This window comes from Emys orbicularis, chromosome 1 (assembly GCF_028017835.1).
Source record: "Emys orbicularis isolate rEmyOrb1 chromosome 1, rEmyOrb1.hap1, whole genome shotgun sequence".
NCBI lineage: Eukaryota > Metazoa > Chordata > Testudines > Emydidae > Emys > Emys orbicularis.
In genome coordinates this window covers 5,240,796-5,261,443 of record NC_088683.1, presented here as the reverse complement: position 1 = coordinate 5,261,443, position 20,648 = coordinate 5,240,796, and the positions used below count along the sequence as shown (strand labels likewise).

Below are 20,648 nucleotides of genomic sequence, written 5' to 3'. Positions count from 1 at the left end.
AACCAGCCAAGCCTGTCTCTTTCACAATACAGCTGTGATCCCATGACCAGTGAGACAGCTACTAAACAAACCTCTGGCTCGCATAAGTAATTGGTGAATTTACCACTCTAGCTAAGCTATAGGGAAATCTGTATTAATGTAAACTATCCATGGACCCAGTTCTAGTCATGTATTACCAGCGAGGTATGTTTAGGGCAGTGATTCTCACAACAAAAACTCTTGCTGATGGCTGCTCTGACAAAACCGTCTCTCTGTCCCTGCCTCCCCCGGCCCTTCAGCGAGAACCTGCCCCAGGAACCATCTGCTCACCTGCAGAGTCCCAGGCTCCCTGGGCCCTGGCCAGGAGGGAGCGGGAAAGGTGCCCAGGAGAACACTCAACGACTAAATGCCACACACACTGGCCCCATGTGTCTCCAGAGGCACTGCCCACAGCCCCCGAGGAGGCTCCAGGGTGCTGATGAATGCTGGCGGCACCAGCACAAACACCAAGGTGGCGAATCTCACTGCCCTTTGATAACAGCTATTCAGGAGCAACATCTGGGCATGGCAGGGAGGAGACACTTCTTTGCCCCTCCCCCCCCCCCCCCCCATCAAATCTTGATCCATGCTTTGGAGGCTGTCGTGGCTGCAAACAAATCCAATGGTGGCCGCATGTGAGAAATGCTGGATGAGATGAACTTCACAAATGCATGTTAAGGTTTCTGACGTCATGCCAGTCATCAGTTCATGATTCCTAACTTCTGAACTTGGTGCAGTTTGACTTGAATTCAAAAAAAGCTTTGCATTTCCCTTTCCTTATGAAACATTGCTTTGTAAAGGAGGCTGAGCCAGTGTACATCAGAATAGCTCCATAAACTTCAATGATGTTCTGTGCCCTACAATTGGGGGATGGCATTTTATACTGCTCGGGTTAGAAGAAATCCTGTTGGCGGGGTGTTTTCCACTTTAAAATCATTCAAATTATGACTGAAAAGCTTTGTCGGAGAAGGGGCTTGCAGAATGCCCTAGGTCTGTCTTGTGCTCCTTCCTTTTCTTCATTAGCTGACGTCTCTCACAAGACCCAGTTCTCTCGGCTGCTCATGGGTGGAGATGCAGTAGCTGATGTTTCCCATTAATTTCACTGTACACTGGATCTGAGCAGCTGGGGGTGGAGAGGCAGAGTACTGTAGCCTTTTATGTTATTTAAAGTGAATTTTGTTATGTGGTATTACACCACTGTGGGTTCGGCTCTGCGGATACAGTTTCAAGCTTAACAGAGTGAAAGTCACCTCTGCTACTTGTTTCAGAGTTAGAGTCTCTGGGAACACATAAAGACCAAAGGTAGTGACCACACAGACATTCACAACTACAAGGTCTAGTCTGTTTTACAAGTTTTATTAAAGTTGCAATTTAGGTTATGATTATCAAGCATATAGAAAATCTATGCACAAGTTACAAAACTAGCTGTGCTCACATCCTTAACAATAGCATCTCTTCTGGATTGATCATCAGTAGAGGGATGGTTCCTGCTGGAGCTTCCCAAAGGGAGCTCAATATTCCTGCTCTGGGCACCCTCTTTTATAATGTGATTCTGTCTATACCTGCGTTTTGCGCACATCCATAAAAGTGTCAACCCTCTTTTTCCTTATTGGTCTGATGTCCCCATGAAACTTAAGGGACCCTGATTTTGATAGGTTTTCTAGGTTCTCTTTATTCTCATTAGCATTGACACACAGTCTGTATCCTATGGTTAAGGCACATGTTGGAAACAGATACTCCTTTACAGCATTTTTATGATTTATAATTAATCTTCCAGCAATATTAGCACTTGGTACGTCTTTTCCTGTATTCTTAGAGCATCGGGTTATCCTTGGGTCACTTACTTATATCAGCATTAATTAACTCTATGGCCCAGTATGGCTAAGCTAAAATCTTACAGGCCTCAGCCTGTAGGCCTTGCGTTTCAGCTCTAATTACTTTGATACCTAATACATAATTATCTCTTCTAACTACTAATCAATCTTATACTTCTATAATCCTACAATATAACTCTAGTCAACAAATGATTATATATGACATAACATGTTAGTTAATCATAACCACACAATAAATGAACAATAAACTAAAATCATTGGCTACAGTACGCACAGAAAGATACACTCCAAACAAGGATTTCTGTAATATGGGCTGGTTGAAGTGCCTTCATTCAGTCTGAAGTTGATGGAACTGTGCTCTTTTACACTGGCTCAGCATCTAACCTTCAACTTTAAAATATATATAAAAGGGAAATGCAAAGGAATATGGAATGAAAATCAAAGAGCCCCAGTTTCGAAGGCTAGGAATCACAAACTGAGTACGGGAATGACATCTGTGACCTTGACATGTGTTTTTCAAGTGAATTTAATCTTCAATATTGGAACATCTCATCCCAGTAAAAAGTTATTACTATTATAATAATACACCTCTTTGGTCATATAAAACTTGATGAGCATTTGTGAAGTACTTTGAAATGCTTAGATCAGAGGAAGCCTCAGACAATCCACCATGAGAGATATAATTATACCTGTTTGAGACGGAGATACCGGAGGTGAAGGTCAGACAGAGTGATTGGCAGAGTCAGAAATGAACCCCATTAGTTTGGACTACTCATGCCAAACACTAATCTGTATCTCCTGAACCCTACTGGATTCCTACCATTCATGGCTTCCAAATATGTCACTGACCTGAGAGGAACTCTTAGAGAGGCTCATTCTGGATATATTTTTGTATTGATTTTTTGATGATTTCTTGGGGAACTTTTAGCTGAAACGTCTTCTGATCTAAGTGAGAACAATGATCAACCATCGAGTGCCTCCATGCACTTTAACTCCCTTTATCTGAAGGTATTGGCTTAATGGTGGGTATTTACACTTGAGCTGACATAAATTTTCTTGTACCAAAATTTTTCCCATTTGAATTCTATATTGAGATTTTTATTCCTACAATGCACATGAACAAACTTTAATTGTAAAGACTGTAAAGTTAACTGTATACACTTGTAATTCCTTGGAACCATGATTATGTTCATGTATAAAGAAGGCAATATTAAAGAGAGAACCTAGCCTGTACCTCATTTCACAAACCTGAGAAATTACTTACCACTGGGTTACTGTGACCCATTAGAGAGATGTGTTTCCAAGGAAAGATAAAGTAGCGCACACAGTGCACCTGGTGGCTTTCATTGCAATGGGTGGTGTGAGTTAAAGCAAGTTTTTGAAGTTTGAAATAAGTATTGAGATTTACAGTTCTACCACACTCATGGAAAAGATATCAGAGGGGTAGCCATGTTAGTCTGGATCTGTAAAAAGCAACAGAGAGTCCTGTGACACCTTAAAGACTAAAAGATGTATTGGAGCATAAGCTTTCGTGGGTGAATACCCACTTCGTCAGACGCATGTGGGTATTCACCCATGAAAGCTTATACTCCAATACATCTGTTCGTCTTTAAGGTGCCACAGGACTCTCTGTTGCTTTTTATGGAAAAGATAGAAATCGACAATCTTGTCATTCTTTTGGAGAAGTATTATCCTCACGAATAAAGAACACACGGTGAAAGTGGATCACAACATAAGCTAATTGTCACAACCCTCCAACAGGGAAGCCTGGGGAATGTTATTTACAGGGGAAACTGGGAGGGAAAAGTAATTTGTTTTATTTTGCTATTTATGTTTTGCTATTCTCAGTTTTGGGGTGGTTGGTTAATCAGTTATCTGACTGGCTAACAGTGATTCAGCGGAGGAGGAGGAACAGTCTGCCTGGATTCCAATGGAAGATTCCTGAAAACAAATGGAGGAAAGATGTTGCTTTTGACTCAGCAGACTGTGTAGATTTAGTGATCAGAGACGTTAACTGAGACTCCAGTGAACTCAGCCTAAGCTTTAGGGAACCCAAGATCCTTTTCAGCTATACTACCGCCTAGCCAGTTATTCCCCATTGTGTAGTTGTGCCGTGATGCTGGTAAACCAAGTGTCAGCTGAGAAGTGACAAACTCACAGCTGGAAGCCAGGCCAATTCACTTGTGTATAAGAATAAATGAAAGTGATTGTTAAATGTAAAGAATGTATTTGGTGTTTAAACATCCTGACAACTAATGGGATGGCGTATGCATTGTTTTCACTTACCTGTACCCAGCTATAATATAATAGCAAACATTTACATTATATATAATGCAAATAAAGAAATTTAACAGGAAAGTGCCAATTCTTGTGCATTTGAAGGCAAGTGGTCATTGTGTGTGCTGATCAAAGACTTTATATGCATCCCTCTCTCTGCCATCAGAGAAAGAGCCCACATCGGAAGTGACCCTGTCAGCTTCTTTTCTGTGAGAAGAAACTAGAAGTATGGACACAAGGAAAAATTCTTCATCTCTGGACTGGTTGGATTCTCACAGGCAGAATAACCGAATGAGAAGAAGAGTTACTCTGGGTAGCACAAAAAGACTTTTGAGAAACTGCCGGTTTCCCAAATCGCTGCTATCTTTAGGAATTCTAGACTGTGACTAACCTGTACATATATTTTTATCTGCTTTAACATCTCAATAACTCTCATTCCTTTTTCTTAGCTAGCAAACTTTAGTTAGTTTAATGTAGAATTGACTATCAGTGTTGTTTTTGGTGTGAGATCTCGGCTGCAATCCAACCTGGGTGAGTGTGGAACTAGATATAATGTGACTATGTTCTTGATTTTTGCTGGAAGTCACCACCATTTAACACACAGACCAGCTTGCCTGGCAGACATGATAGACTGGAGTGTCTGAGGGGACTGTCTGTGACTCATTGTAAAACTATTGTAGTATTTTGGAAGCTCACACTTGGTACTGGGTTGGTGAAATCCAATTATAGAGCATACCACCAGTTAGGGTCTCTGCCCTGCTTTTTGACAGTCTACCCTGAGGACAGCACTCATGGTCATGAGTCTCTCCAGACAGCGTCTCATGTGCATTTGATTTTTTTTCTAAGTGAAGTACTTTGCACTTGTCTTTACCTTTCTCCTTTTCCCTCTCTTTAATAAGAGTCTGCTGATGGCTGCTCTGAGAAAACTGTCTCTCTGTCCCTGCCTCCCTCAGGTCTTCAGCCAGAGCCTGCCCAGGAACCATCTGATCACCTGCAGAGTCCCAGGCTCCCCGGTTCCCCAGCCACATGCAAGCAGAGCAGATGACCAGGAGAACACCCTGTGATGGGTTTGGTCACAGAGACCCCCTTGGGATTGTCACCTGAGGTGCTGAAATTACCTTTGATCCCATTTTCCCTGTCAGCTTGGGACTTCCAGAGCCCTATCTGGTTGTGCCAGAGATTCTAGCCTGCTGCAACCCAGACCCAGGGTCTGGTCCATGCCCCCAAAGCTGCAGACTTAACTGAAAACAGCTCAGCAGATTACCTGTCTCCAGCACCCAGACATCCAGCTCCCAATGGGATCCAAACCCCAAATAAATCCGATTTACTCTGTATGAAGCTTACACAGGGTAAATTCATAAATTGTCCACCCTTTATAACACTGATAAAGAGTTATGCACAGCTGTTTGCTCCCCCGGGATTAATCACTTACTCTGGGTTTATTAATAAACAAAAGTGATTTTATTAAGTTACCAAGTAGGATTTAAGTGGCTTCAAGTAATAACTGCCAGAATAAAGTAAGTCACAAAGCAAAATATGCAAGTCTAAGCCTAATGCATTAAGAAATTGATTACAGATAATAGCTAACCCTCAAAGATCTTCCAATAAGCTTCCTTCACAGACTAGACTCCTTCCTAGTCTGGGCCCAATCCTTTCCCCTGGTACAGTCCTTGTTAGATCCAGCAGACATCTCTGGTGATAAGCAGGGGTTTTCTCATGATTGGCAGCCCTTTTGTCCTGCTCCACCCTCTTTTATAGCTTTGTCACAAAGTGGGAATCTTTTGTCTGTGCTTCTCCCCACCCCCGCCTCATCAATGCAAAAGTACAAGGATTAAGATGGATTCCAGTAGCATGTCACATGGTCACACGTCACTGTAAGACCCCAGTCTCCATTCTTCCAGGTTTGGCCCACACGTACACAGGAAGGTTTGCAGGTAAATAAACCATTTACAACCAATTGTCCTAGTCAATGGGAGCCATCAAAATTCTAAACCACCATCAATGGCCCACATGTTGCACAATTACAATAGGACCTCACAGTTATACTTCACATTTCTAGTTTCAGATACAAGAATGATACATGCATACAAATAGGAGGACTATATTCAGTAGGATATAACCTTTGTTATGATACCTTACAAGAGACCTTTTGCATAAAGCTTGTTCCAGTTACATCATATTCACACTCATAACTATATTTCCATAAAACATATGGAGTGCAACGTCACACACCCAATGACCAAATGCCGCAGCCACCTCCACTGACAAGAGCTGCCTCTGGTGCCGTGCACACTGGCCCCATGTATATCCAGAGGCACTACCCAGAGTCCCTGAAGAGGCTGAATGGTGCATGGTGCTGATCAATGCTGGAGGCACCAGTGCAAACACCAAGGTGGCACATCTCACTGCCCTTGGTAACAGCTATTCAAGAGTGTTAGTGTGATAGTGATGATAATGTTGTATTCAGGCCTGTATATTTGCCTGAGATAGAATTTTGGGTCTTTTTTGCTCATTTGCTTAATGATATTTTTTATATTCTTACCAATATATGTCAGCATAGAACAAAGACACTGTGTATTACTTCTGCCCACAAGCAGATGGTGGGGGGAAGAGATAGAGCTAACGTGCTGCTGGGTATGGTGGGAGTGTAATATATGAGTATACACTTGAAGGACAGTCCTGCCTCAAACTCCTCTCCTGAGATAAGGTCAAGCAACCAGTCTAGAGCAGGAGGGGGATAGGAAACACTAAAAGGCCAAAGAAATGACTCTCCCTGAGCGAAGCACAACCTCACTCCTTATTTGGGGCTGTTTGGTTTTTCATTCAAAAAAGCTTTGCATTTCCCTTTGATTAACAAACACTGCTCTGTAAAGAGTCCTCAGCTAGTGTACATCAGTCCAGTTCCATAGACTTCAGTGATATTCTGTGCCCTACAATTGAGGGACGGCATTTTATGCTGCTCAGGTTAGAAGAGTCCTGGTGAGGGTAAATTTTGCACTTTAAAATCATTCTAATTCTGGCTGAAAAACTTTGTCGCAGAAGGGGCTTGCAGAATGCCCTATGTTGATCAGACTTGCAATTAATCCAGTCTCATCCCACAGCAATCTGACAGCTGAAGAAGTTCTCCTTAACTCTGTCAGTCTTGTGCTTTTTCCTTTTCTTTATTAGCTGAAGTCTCTCACAAGACACAGTTCTCTTGGCTGCTCATGGGTGGAGATGCAATAGCTGATGTTTCCCATTGATTTCACTGTATCTTAGATATGAGGAGCTCTGGGTGGAGGTGCAGAAAGGTTTTCTCTCACCCAGGTTGGGTGAAGTGCCTTCCTTCAATTTGAAGTTGATGGAACTGTTCTCCTTTCCACTGATTCAGCATCTACCCTTCAATTTTAAAATATATATAAACAGGAAATGCAAAGGTTCATTTGAATGAAGATCAAAGAGCCCCCATTTCAGAGGCTACCACTCATGAACGGAGCACTGGAGTGACATCTGAGACCTTGACATGCATTTTTAAAGTGAAGCCAATCTTCACTATTGGAACATCTAATCCTAGTAAACAGTTTCTACTATTATAATAATACACCGCTTTGGCCATATAAAACATGATGGGTGTTTCTGAAGTGCTTTGAAATGCTGAGATCAGAGGACTCTTCAGATGATCCACCCTGCAGATTACAATTATACCTGTTTACCATGGGGGTAAGCAAAGGCACATTTAGGGGAAGGTCAGACAGGGAGCGATTGGCAGAGTCAAAAATGAACCCCAATAGTTTGGACTACTCATGCCGAACACTAACCAATTTCTCCTGAACCTCATGACGAGTCCGGTAGCACCTTAAAGTCTAACAGATTTATCTGCGCATAAGTCTTCCTGGGAAAAAAATCCCACTTCTTCAGATGCATCGTCTAACACATCCAACCCTCTAATACATTACATTACATGGCTTCCAAATAAATCACTAACCTGAGAGTAACTCTTAGAGAGGCTCATTCTGGATTTTTTTAAATTTTGTTTTTATGGTTTTTTGGGGAACTTTGGGGTGAAACATTTTCTCATGTAAGAGTGAACAATAATCAACCACCTAAAGTCTTGCCATGCACTTTAATTCCCTTTCTTTGAAGATTTAGCCTCAGTGGTGGGTATTTACACTTGAGCAGACTTACACTGTCTTATCCCAACATTTTTTCCATTTGAATTCAGTATTAAGATTTTTATTCCTACACGACACATAAACAAGCTTGAAATGTACACACCTGTAATTCCTTTGGCAATATTACAGAGATAACCTACCCTGAGCCTCGTTTCACAAATCTGGAAGAATTCATTACCATTGCGTAAGATTAAAGGAAGATCCTTCTGCCCTCTTCTCTGGATATGGAACCCACTCTTCGGGATATCTTTTACATTCTAAACAACATTGTGGTTCAGGCAGGAATGTTTTCTGCAATATGCCCTATGGTTAGTCCGACTTTATGTCAAATCTCATCACACAGCCATCTCCTCCTTCCCCAAGAATGAGTTATTTTCATTTCTCCTCAGCTTCTTGCAGGGCTCAGTCAGCTGCATTGTCTTACAAGATTTCAGATTCTTGCCTGCTCATGGATGGAGAGATGGTTTCTGATGGAGTACAGATTCCAAAACTTAACTTAAACCTTATCTACAAAAGAGGATTGAATCTTTTCACTCACCACCATCCCTACTTTGACCCCTGAGCAAATCTGTCCTAGGCAGCCCTTTGTGACAACATTAGTGACACAAGTGGAAGTCCAATCTTAGGTGAAGTTTTACTCACCATTGGGAGAAATTCACCTCTGGACAGACAGCCATCACATTTAGGTCCCTGCTAAGATGCAGTTTGAAAGTTTAAAGTGGGACTAAAATTATTCATAGGGCATTTTACCATACCCCTGCCAACAGGTGAATTTCAAATTTCAGGTCCTGACAGGAAACATGCTGGAGGAAATGGAATGATTCTCTTTGACTTCAAAAGGAACTGGATGTGATCCACTTGGGATGGAGATAGTGAGAATGCAGAAAAATGGCTCTCTCCTTCCTAGCAGGTTTACAATGAATGACCCAATGCCCCTGGGCACGACCAGTCTGAATTGAAAGAACCAAACTGGGTTCCTTCCATCAGAGCCAGTTGTGCTACCGAAGTGGTTCAGAATCACCTTGACATTCATTCTCATTGCAGCCACAAAAAAAGGCAATGGAATGACATGAGGAATGTAGTTGGCCCGTACAATTTAAGATGAAAGAAAGATGAAGGGTGCAACGTGCATGTCACGCCCTCTGAGGCTGAGATTGGCCCAATAATCAAAACCCCTGAGGAAAACAGCTTCGTCCAAAGGAAGACATAGCAAGGCAATCAAGTTTGTTTGGCAACTAATTAGGATCTCCACCATAAACAGCATCGCAGATCCTCCAGGCAGTCCTAGGAACTGTATAAAAGTGCTCACGACTCAAGGCTTCTCTAATCACTTCTCCGGACTTCATCTCCTCAGTGAACTCGGTAAGTCGAATTAGACTCAATCGCTTTTGAACTCTAGAGATGTGACAGTAGGTTTATTTTAATTTAAGACTGAGTCTTGCTTTTACTCATTTTGATTTTTTATGAGGGATTTATGCTCTTCCATAATGAACTTGTGTAGTTATTTAGTTGCAGGCACTGGTGGATTCATGGGAAACATATTTTCTATTATCTGGAAAAAGAATTAGGCATTTAAATCTTTTCATCTGAAGAAGTGGGTATTCACCCACGAAAGCTCATGCTCCTATACATCTGTTAATCTGTAAGGTGCCACAGGACTCTTGGCTAAATCTTTTCAGTAACTTCAGAAAGTCACTAAACCACATTTCACTTATCTGAATTATGAATACACTTTCCCAGGTTAGTAGAGAAAGGGCCAGTTCAGTGGTCTTCTACTTTATTCTCAAGCAGCTGTTACGCCTCACTATTGGAGACACGAAAATGGATGAAGCTGACAAGTGGTGTGCTCCAATCTAGCAATTGCTATGTTCTTCTGAGCAGAAATACCCATTGAAAGTGCTTCTCCTCAGATGGTGTAATTTAGTGTCGCTCCATGGAAGTCAGTGGACCTGAACCCATGTTATCCCAGCTAAGGCGCTTGTCCTTAGTGATTTCTTTGGAGAAAAGTAAAGTTTTCTGTTTATTCATCAGCAAGTATTGATGACTCCCTAGTTTTGGCAAACCAATGAGCCACACTCTGACACTGGACTCAACTGGTTTGCATGCAGAGGTTAAATCCCCAAACAAAAGGAAGTGATGACCATGATGTTTTTCAGACAATGTTATTGATAGGAGCTCAAAGGGGCCAGCTGGGAGGGAAGTTTAGTGTGAGTGGAGAAGAAGCTTAGAAAGAGAAATTAGGAACAAATACATGGCCACACACATAGAGACTAAGTTTACTCCCCCTCACTCTCTCAGGTGCCATGCAGACCTCACTACAATTGTAATCGAGATGAAACCTTTCTTGCACTGGCACGTGTACCTTCCCTTACTCTAGTCCCTGTTGTGTGTTTCAGGTTTACCTCCATCCCAGAAAGATGACTTTCTCCAGCCTGTGCTATCCAGAATGCGGGGTGGCCCGGCCCTGTCCAGTCACTGGTACCTGCAACGAGCCGTGCGTTAGGCAGTGCCAGGACTCCGAAGTGGTGATCAGACCCTCACCGGTTGTCGTAACCCTCCCAGGACCAATTATGAGCAATTTCCCTCAGCACAGTGGAGTGGGAGCCCTAGGAGCACCTGTGGTCGGACCCGGTTTCGGGGGCTCATTCGGTCGTGGGGGATACGGCTATGGAGGCCTTTACGGAGGATTGTATGGTTTAGGGGGATACGGTGGTTACGGCAGCCATTATGGTTATGGGGGATTATGGGGCCATGGGGGATACTGTGGTTACCCAGGTCTTTATGGTTACGGGGGATTATGGGGATACGGGGGATATGGCCGTAGGTATCTCGGTGGACACTGTGGGCCATGCTAAACCCAGCAGGAACATCCGTGGAAGAAGGAAGAACCAGGAAATGAACAGCAAGATGCAGATTCACCCCTGACCTTTTGGGCATGGCTTTCAGAAATGATGCGCATACATGGCTCCCGTTGAACTCAGTGGGAGCTGTGTGTGCGCAGCACCTTGGTCTGATAGCCATGCTGCATTTCTACTGTTACGCTTTATGACTCTTTCTGCCAAGGCTTTCCCAACCAAGTGCTGATTCTCTTATTCACATGTCGACTCATTCTGAATTACACTCAGGCTGTTTACACTAACCCCGCAGTGTAAAGGAAACAGGGGCCTTAAGATGGATATCAGTAACATTTATTATTAGTTTAAGTCCCTTTAGAGGGGAAAAAGAGATCTTGGTGTCAAGGACAATTAGGCCCCACATGTTCTATCCTTTCCATCAATACATACCGTAAGCGCCTCACTTTGACCTTTGCTACGGCCGACGTATAGGGAGAAGTTTCATAGTTATCTGCTTTTATTTTGTTTTGTCTCATTTCCCACCAACTGGGGTAAAACAAGGAACTTAAAATGGTTGTAAAGGGGACTTATTTGTCAATCTCTGCAGCTGCAAAAAAGCAAACGGAACATCTTGTCTGAAATAAACCCCACTGAGGCCTGCGATTGGTCGTGGCCCTTCTAGTAACACTGGAAATACATTCTTTCTGCTCTTTAGTATTTCTTCCTGTAACTGTGTACTGCCAATTTCAATTGCATTAAAAACTCTGATGCATCCTAATATCGGTCTTCTGGTTCTCCTTGTTCCTCCCTCCTTGCTTAAAAATGGCCTTGGACAAAATTCCTCCCTGTGGAGCCAGCAGCACGGGACACTTCCCCAACCCCCTGCCCCAGGCTTAGCCCAGAGCCCCCTCCCACACTCTGATCCCCTCGGCCCCAGCCCATAGCCCACACCTGCTCCCACACCCCAACTCCCTACCCCAGCCCCGTGAAAGTGAGTAACGGTAAGGGAAAGCGAGTGACGGAGGGAGGGGGGATGGAGTGAGCAGAGTGGCGCCTCAGGGAAGGAGCAGGCTGGCGGTGGGGCCTTGGGGCAGGGGCAGGGGTGGGGCAACAGTGTTAGGGTTTGTGTGACTGGACAGTTGGCAACACTATCTGGAGCCCTCTGACCAAACCAAACCCCATTTCCATCACTACCGCTCCTCCCGGTGCTAAGGATGAATGTAAAAACCAGTGTATCTCTGGCATGTCATTTGAGAGCATTTTGAATAATAAACTCCCCAACAGAGACTCTGCAGAAACTTAATTATGGAATCAGCAGCCATCTCTGAATAATTCTCCTTTTTCCAGGACATTCTTCTCTTCTCCTCTGATGGGATGTCCAGTGACATGTAGCACGTAGCATCCATCTGGAAAGCCGTCTTTTAGGGCAACCTACTGTGTGGGGGAGGTTTAAATTCAACTAAGTCAGCTCCTTGACATGAGCTTTGAACTTTCTTTGCATTGGTGGAGTTGTAGGGCAATGGGGCAGAAATAGTTCAACCTCATATTGAGATTTTTTGATTTCACTGCACCAATATAGCTCCAGGAAATGAATCTTCTTCTCATTCTTTGCCCTTCTGTGTTCGTCAACTGGTCAGCAGCAATCTCCACTCCTTGCTCAAATGATATCTGTTAGGGGGCTCATTCCTTCACCCTCTCACTTCCCTGGTCCTTCTCGCATGAACCGAGAGCAACAATACCCGAAGTCCCAAGGTGCAAATAATTCGATGTTTATTGGGGTGAACTTCCAGCAAGCATGATTCCAGTTTCCTTCCTCAGTGTCCCCCTTCCCAGCTCTGACACCACAGAGCCTTGCCTGTGTCCCTGTTCCCATTCCCCCCCTTAGCGAAACATGACTCCAATTCCCCCACCCCCATTCCCTGTTCCCATTCCCCCCTTACTTCCTGATTGACTGCAGACTATAGAGTCAAACTTGAGTTCTGCTTAGCTATACCTTAACCAATCATTTTACTGACATTTAACTAATCAATCCTAACATATTGTAACAGGATTATTTAACCAATTATATCCCACCACCTTAATTGGTTTACACCCAACAAAAGTAATTATACAGCAGACAGAAACAATCACAGAACCAGACAGAGATTATACAGACAAACAATAGGGAAGTGGAGACTACAGTGATAGAACAATACAGAAATGAGGATTTCACATCCCAGCTATTGGTAAGTGAGTTCTTGCCAGACAGGATGCTATCAAACTAAGTTTCCTTTTACATCTTCTAGGCTTTTCCCTTTCTCTGAGGTGATAGATCGGATCACCTTCCTAAGAGCCCCAGATTGCCTTATTTCAATATGACTAAACAGGACCTCAGACTGTCTCAGTAAGAGAAGGTCCTTACACAGACAGACAGTGATTTTGATTCTTTCTTTTATACCTCTCTAACTAGCTTAGTGATAAGAATACACCTAAATTCTTCAAGTATAGGCCTTTGCAGACAGGCCTGAATATCTATATCCTAACAACACAACCAAAAGTTGATTTCACAAGTATGTTGCAAACACACCTTTTATTTTCTTTTCTTTTCTTTTCTTTTCTTTTCTTTTCTTTTCTTTACATTGGAAGGCCTAGCAAATCTGGTCATTTGAATTCCAATGAGAGCATTTCACACAAGAATTCAGACCTAAGAGAATTGGACCTGGGATAAATCAGCCACTATTCCAATGATCTCTCTTCTGGATGTAGCTAAGCCAACCTCTTTCCAAAGGAGCCATTGATTTTATATACCTAACAGGAGAGACTCCAAGCCCTTTTCTCTGAAGTGCTGAGTACTCAAAACTCCCACTGAAACAAACCAGAGCAGTTCATGCTCAACATTGATTTATAACAGGCTACTAGGTTTCCTGAGTTGTGCACCAACACTGGAGGTATCCAAACCTGGAGGACATTTTTGGCCCAACGATGTCGAAGCCTTTGGTGATATGAAAAGATAACGAATGGAAGAGCAATTAAACTAGAAGACCAGTAGTATGAGGTAGTATATATTTGAATTTTGAATAAAGGGGAGTAGAAAATTGTTAAAATAAAGAATAGAGAAAGGAAGCAGAGGAGCAAGACTAGATTTCCATGGTTTCATGAAGGTCTGTGTCCTATCCCCAGCTCCAAAGTGGTGTATTTCTCACACAGTTCCCTTACTTCTTTATTGCAGTTGCAGAGTTTGACAATCAAGTCTGTCTGCCACTATTTTAATTACTTGTTTCACCTTGCTCAGTCTACACTAAAGCAAAACACAATGAAAGCAAATATGAAAAACGTCTCCGTTATGCAGCTTCTGTTAGAAAGTTAAAAGGCAGAAACAGTCCGTATTCATGGATAGGAGATCACCTAGCATCATTCTCATTGACACTAAAGTCTTTTGACCCTCCTCTCTCATGGGAAAGATGCATTCAAGTCAATGTAGATGTAGGTAACATACACCTTATGGTCCCAGCTCCATTTGCACTTTGCAGAGTGGTGTAAAAACCCATTGTGTAGTTGAGAATCAGGCCAACTGTATTGATAATAGAGGAAGCCCATAGCCAGGGAGGAATTAGTAGAAACCCATCAAGTTCGGTGTACTCAACACTTCTCAAAGCCAGGCCTTTGCGATCAGACATGAATCTGTATCATGCTGTTCATTTCCTGCTTCTTCCTTTTCCCATGGATATGCCTGCTGCGTTTAACATGACCCACAGTTTACACTGACATAACGATGGCCCCTCGCCATCCCCCCAAACCCTGTATTCCCCCCGAACCATATGGCTCCTGTGACCATAGAGCCCGTACTAACTGTATGGGCCCCCATAACCGTATAATCTCCCATAATCACAGGGACCCCATAACCATAGCATCCGCCATAACGTTATAAGCCTCTCTCACCACATGCGCCCCCATCAGCACTTCTGATGTCATCTGCTCCTGAGGATCCCACGCTGCTTTCCTGAGGGAAAGAGCTGAGAATTGCTCCTGGGACGGTTACGACAGACGATGGGGGTTGGATCAGCTCTGTGGAGTCAGGGCACTGTGGAGTCAGCTACACTAAGATAGACCAGATGAAGATGTGCACCTAGAATTACTTCTGCACATGGGACCCTAGAAGTTGCCAGGCTGGAAGAGATGAGTGGCCCATCTAATGCAGTATCCTGTCTCAATGAGTGTCATTCACCAGTTGCTTCAGAAGAAAGAGAAGAACAATGAATTAGTTCTTTATGAAGGAAACAGGTAGTTTCTTCTTAAACCCTAAATTAAAAATTGTGGGTGAGATTTTTCAGAGCTCCATAAGGGATTTGAATGCCCAAGTTCCAACTAAAGTCAATAGGCTCTAGTCTCCCAACTCCATGTCTTGCTCCGAAAATCCAGAGCTTAACTTCTAAACCATGAAGAAACCAACGCCTGCAACTCGATAATGGGGGGAAAAATGAAAATACCCCAATCCATTCCCCTTACACTGACCAAATAGCAAGTGTGAAAAATCGGGGCAGGTGTTGGGGGATAATAGGAGCCTATAGAAGAAAAAAAACCAAATATCGGGACTGTCCCTATAAAATCGGGACAACTGGTCACCCTAATTCCCCTTGTTAAGAGTTAGAAAGTGTATGTGCAAGATTCAGTGCTAAATTAAAGCGTGTCAGGAACAGACTGGCTGGGTCACATCCCTGAATGCTACAAGCACAGGTCACAGTGGACATGCGTCTTTGCCAGGGTACACCCCACCAGCAGCCCCAAGCCAGCTCTGCGCCCAATGCAGATTTCCCCAATGGTCTCTTCACCTGGACAGTCAATGGCCTCTATTTTTAGGTGACTTGACACAACTGAAAATTGTCCCTAGCCCAAAATTAGAGGGCTTTTAAAAGAACAGCCTGGGTGTGTTCAGCATCGTGGGCCAGGCTGCACTGAAGGTGTCAGTTCCCTGATGTGTCAGTGCACCTCGCTGGCCAGTTAATGGAGCGTTATCCCAGTGGGTCGGAGGGAGGCTCCTTAGTCTGTTCTCTGTCATAAGGATTGAATCAGGCTGGGACAGCAACAAGGAAGAGGAGGTCCCAGTAACAGGAACACGGAGCTAAAGCGGGGAGCAGGGCGTGCTTTACCCCTGCTGAGTGCTGACTAAGACGGCCAGGACTGCTTCATTTCTCCTGTCTGAACACTTCCTGCTAAACCTGGAAGGCCGACTGCCCGCACCCCCCAACAGGGCAGGTGGCTCATCCCTGGTATCTGTTACCCCCTCTGCCCCGCCCTGTGCCTTGGCTTTGCCCTCTGCCACCCTCTGGCGGCCCCTCACCCCTGGGCTGAACCCTGGCTCCTACCCCCTCCCCAGCTCCAATTTTGCTCCTTGGTCCACTTCTGCCCCTGCCTCCAGCTGTTTGATCCCCCTGCCCCCATGAAGTCAGTTACCGCTCCCTGCTCAGACAGTGCCCATCCCCCCGATTTGCCCCCTTTAACCTTCTTAATTGCCAGCAAGCGCAGCAGCTTCAGCAAATGTTACTGAGCAATGAGCACGTTCAGTAGGAGCCAAGCAGCGCTCAGCACCCTGCCTGCCTGACCCCCCATTAGCGTCCTCGTGCCTGGGACCTGCAATTGCCTGGGCCCCTGGGCCCGTGATCTTATGGACGGGGGGGGGGTCTCTGAGCACCATGGGCTCCATCTGGACACTGCTGGGCCCGATCCTGTGGGACGGGGGAGGCCTCTACACTTGACCTGCCTCATTTTTGTGCCCCAGTAGCTCTACGCCCTCAGCGTCTGACCCGCTCGCCCCACCCTAGTGACAGCCCTGCCTGTGGTAGGAGGAGTCAGAAGTATTGGGTTCTACTTCTGGTCCTGCCACTGACCCCCAGGTCATCTCTACGCCCCTCTGTTTCTACGCCTCTCAATCATAGAGAGTCAGGATGTTGGGGCTGGAAGTTCTTCAGGGTCCTCAGAACTCCGTATTTCAAAGCCCCTCACAAACGCTCACTGGTGTTTCACACGTGCAAAGGGTTCTATTCTTGGAATGTGAATAGATTGTTGTTGGGATTAGACATCTCTGCACTGAGTAATAGAGTCACTTAAAACAAAATGGAGGCCAAGCTCCCATGTCCTTCTGTTAAGCACGTCATAACTTAAAGCCACACAATCTGGGGCTGTTTCATTTTCATTTGAATGTAGTTTTGCATTTGGTATTTTTAAAAATATTTTAACTGGAATATGACGGTTCCCCCTCGGTGTAAATCAGCAAAGTTGCTTCAACTTCACAGAGGTTCAGGACCTCATAATCAAAGGAAGACTCCTCTGCCTCATTCTCTGGATATGGAACCCACCCTTGCAGATTTCTGTCACACTTTACACAACATGCTGGTTCTGGCAGGAATGTTTTCTACAACATGCCCTATGGCTGGTCACAGTTTATGTCAAATCTCATCCCACAGCCATCTCCTCCTTCCTCAAGCCTTCCCGGCTTGTTTCTGGGCTCAGTCATCTGCATTGTCTCACAAGACGTCCTTTTCTTAGCTGCTCATGGTTGGAGAGATCCTGACATAAAAGAGCACTGCTTCCTTTCACTCTCCGCCATCCCTCCCCTTGACCCAGGAGCAAATCTGCTCTAGGCAGCCCTTTGAGACAGCATTGGTGACCCAAGTGGTGGTCCAGCTGTAGGGTGAATTTCACACTTAAGGTCCTGACAGGAAACACACTGGAGGCAATGGAATGATGCCCATTGACTTCGAAGGGAATTGGGTCTGACCTGTTGGGAATGGAGGTGGAGAGAATGCAGAAAAATGGCTCCCTCCTTACTGGCTAGTTTAGAATGAACTGCCCAATGCCCCTAAACACGACCAGCATGAACTGAAAGGATCACACTGGATTCCTTTCATGATAGCCAGTGGTACTACTGATGCCGCTCAGAATCACCTTGACATTCATTACAATTGCAGCACCATTCATTGGAATGACTCGAGAAATGCAGTTGATTCATGCCATTTAAAGATGAAAGAAAGATGAAGAGTGCAACGTGCATGTCACGCCCTCTGAGGTTGAGATTAGCCAAATAATCACTAATGCTGAGGAAAACAGCTGCATCCAAAGGAGGATTTAGCAAGGCAATCAAGTTACTTTGGTAACTAATTAGGACCTCCCCCACAAACAGCATCACAGATCCTCCAGGCAGTCCTAGGAACTGTATAAAAGAGCTCACGACTCACATCTCTTCTAAACACTTCTCCGGACCTCATCCCCTTAGTGAACTGGGTAAGTCCAATTCAGCTCAATCGCTTTTCAACTCTAGAAATGTGACAGTAGGAGCTATTTTCATTTAAGACAGAATCTTGCATGTACTCACTGTCATATTTATTAGGGATTAGGGTGTTCTCTCATAATTAGTGATTTAGGTACAGGAGCTGGCGGATTCATGATTTAAAGCTAATAGTGGGATTTTAGGAGCAACATATGCAATTGGGAAACATATTTCCTCTTAATTGGAAATAGATTTAGGGCATTGAAATCTTTTCAGTAACTTTAGAAAGTCATTTAGACATTTCTCACTTAGCTGGATTAGGAACAATTCAGTGGTCTTTTACATTCGCCTGAAGCAGCTGTTACTTCTCACTAGTGATGTGATCCAGTCCAGTATTTCCTATGTTCTTCTGAGAAGAAATACCCATGTAAGGTGCTTCACCTAAGATGGTGTAATTTAATGTCACTCTGTGAAAGTCAGTGGGCCTGAACCCCTTTTTCCCCAGCTGAGGAGCTTGTCCTTAGTGATTTGTTTGCAGAAAAGTAAAGTTTTCTGTTTATTCATCAGCAAGTTTTGGTGACTTCCAAGGTTTGGAAAACCAAAGAACTACACTCTAATACCAGACTTAACTGGTTTGCATGCAGACGTTAAATCCTCAAATGAAACAAATTAATTACCATGATCTCAGCTATGTTCTCTTGGAGAAATGTCTAAAATGGACACAGAATCCCAGGTTGGGAAGGAAGTTTAATGCAAGTGGACAAGAAGTGTAGAAAGAGGATACAGGAAGAAATACACGGCCATGAACACAGGGACTTAGTCCAGTCTTCCTTTCTGTCTTGGGCCACACCTGCTATGAAGTCTTGCTTCCAAAGCCCTTGTTCCTTCTCTTTATTTTAGTCCCTGTTTCAGGTTTACCTCCATCCCAGAAAGATGACTTTCTCCAGCCTATGCTATCCAGAATGCGGGGTGGCCCGGCCCTGTCCAGTCACTGGCACCTGCAACGAGCCATGCGTTAGGCAGTGCCCTGACTCCAAAGTGGTGATCAGACCCTCACCGGTTGTTGTGACCTTGCCAGGACCAATTCTCAGCAATTTCCCTCAGCACAGTGCAGTGGGAGCTGTAGGAGCACCTGTGGTCGGACCCGGTTTCGGGGGCTCATTCGGTTTGGGGGGATTGTACGGCTATGGAGGCCATTACGGAGGATTGTATGGTTTAGGAGGATACGGTTGTTACGGCAGCCATTACGGTTATGGGGGATTATGTGGTTATAGGGGATTAGGCAGTTACCTGGGCGGTTATGGTTATGGGGGATTATGTGGTTCCGGGGTATCTTGCCATAGGTACCTCAGTGGAAACTGTGGCCCATGTTAAATCCAGCAGGAACATCCACGGAAGAAGGAAGAACCAGGAAATGACCGGCAAGATACAGATTCACCCCTGATCTTTTGGGCATGGCTTTCAGAAGTGCTGTGCAAACATGGCTCCAGTTGAACTCAGTGGGAGCTGTGTGTGCTCAGCACCTTGGTCTGATAGCCATGCTGCATTTCTACTGTTACGCTTTATGACTCTTTCTCCCAATGCTTTCCCAACCATGTGTTGATTGTCTTATTCACATGTGGACTCAATCTGAATTCCATGCAGGGTGTTTACACTAACTCCGCAGTTTAAAGAAAAGAGGGGCCTTAAGACAGGCATCAGTTACATTTATTATCATTGTAAGTCCCTTGAGAGTGGGAAAAGAGACGTTGGTGTGAAGGAGAATTAGACCCTATCTGTTCTATCCTTTCCATCAATACATATTTTTAGCATCTTGCTTTGACCTTCTCTGTGGCAGATGTTTGATTGAGAAGCTGCGTAGTCCTCTGCTTCTCTTTTGCTTTGTTTCACTTCCCACCGACTGGGGTAATAAAAATAACTTAAAATGGTTGCAACGGGACTTGTTTGTCAACCTCGGCAGCTGCAAAAAAAAAAGGAACATCTTGTGTGAAATACATGACATTGAGGTGGGTGATCGGTCGCAGCCCTTCTTGAAAAACTGAAAATACGTTCTTTCTGCTCTAGTATTTTTCCTGTAACTGTGTATTGCAAATGTCACTCACATTAAAAAAATCTGATGCATCATAATATTCGTGTTCTGGTTCTCCTTGCTCCTCCCTCCTTCTTTACAAATTGCGCTGGACAAAATTCATCCCAGAGTAGCCAGCGGCATCAGGCACTTCTCAAATTGCAACATATTGAAGCCCTGGAGTGATAGGAAAATTCAGCCCTTGAAGTAGTTTACAGGATT

At 44.2% G+C, this 20,648-nt stretch overlaps 1 protein-coding gene across 1 annotated transcript; it reads left to right on the top strand.

Moving 5' to 3' along the window:
- The first annotated feature begins 10,698 nt into the window (after nt 1-10,698).
- LOC135885515 (claw keratin-like) lies at nt 10,699-19,732 on the top strand. Its single transcript, XM_065413252.1, has 2 exons — nt 10,699-11,101; nt 19,581-19,732. The coding sequence occupies exons 1-2, from the start codon at nt 10,699-10,701 to the stop codon at nt 19,730-19,732; spliced, it is 555 nt and encodes a 184-aa protein (XP_065269324.1).
- The last annotated feature ends 916 nt before the right edge of the window (nt 19,733-20,648 follow it).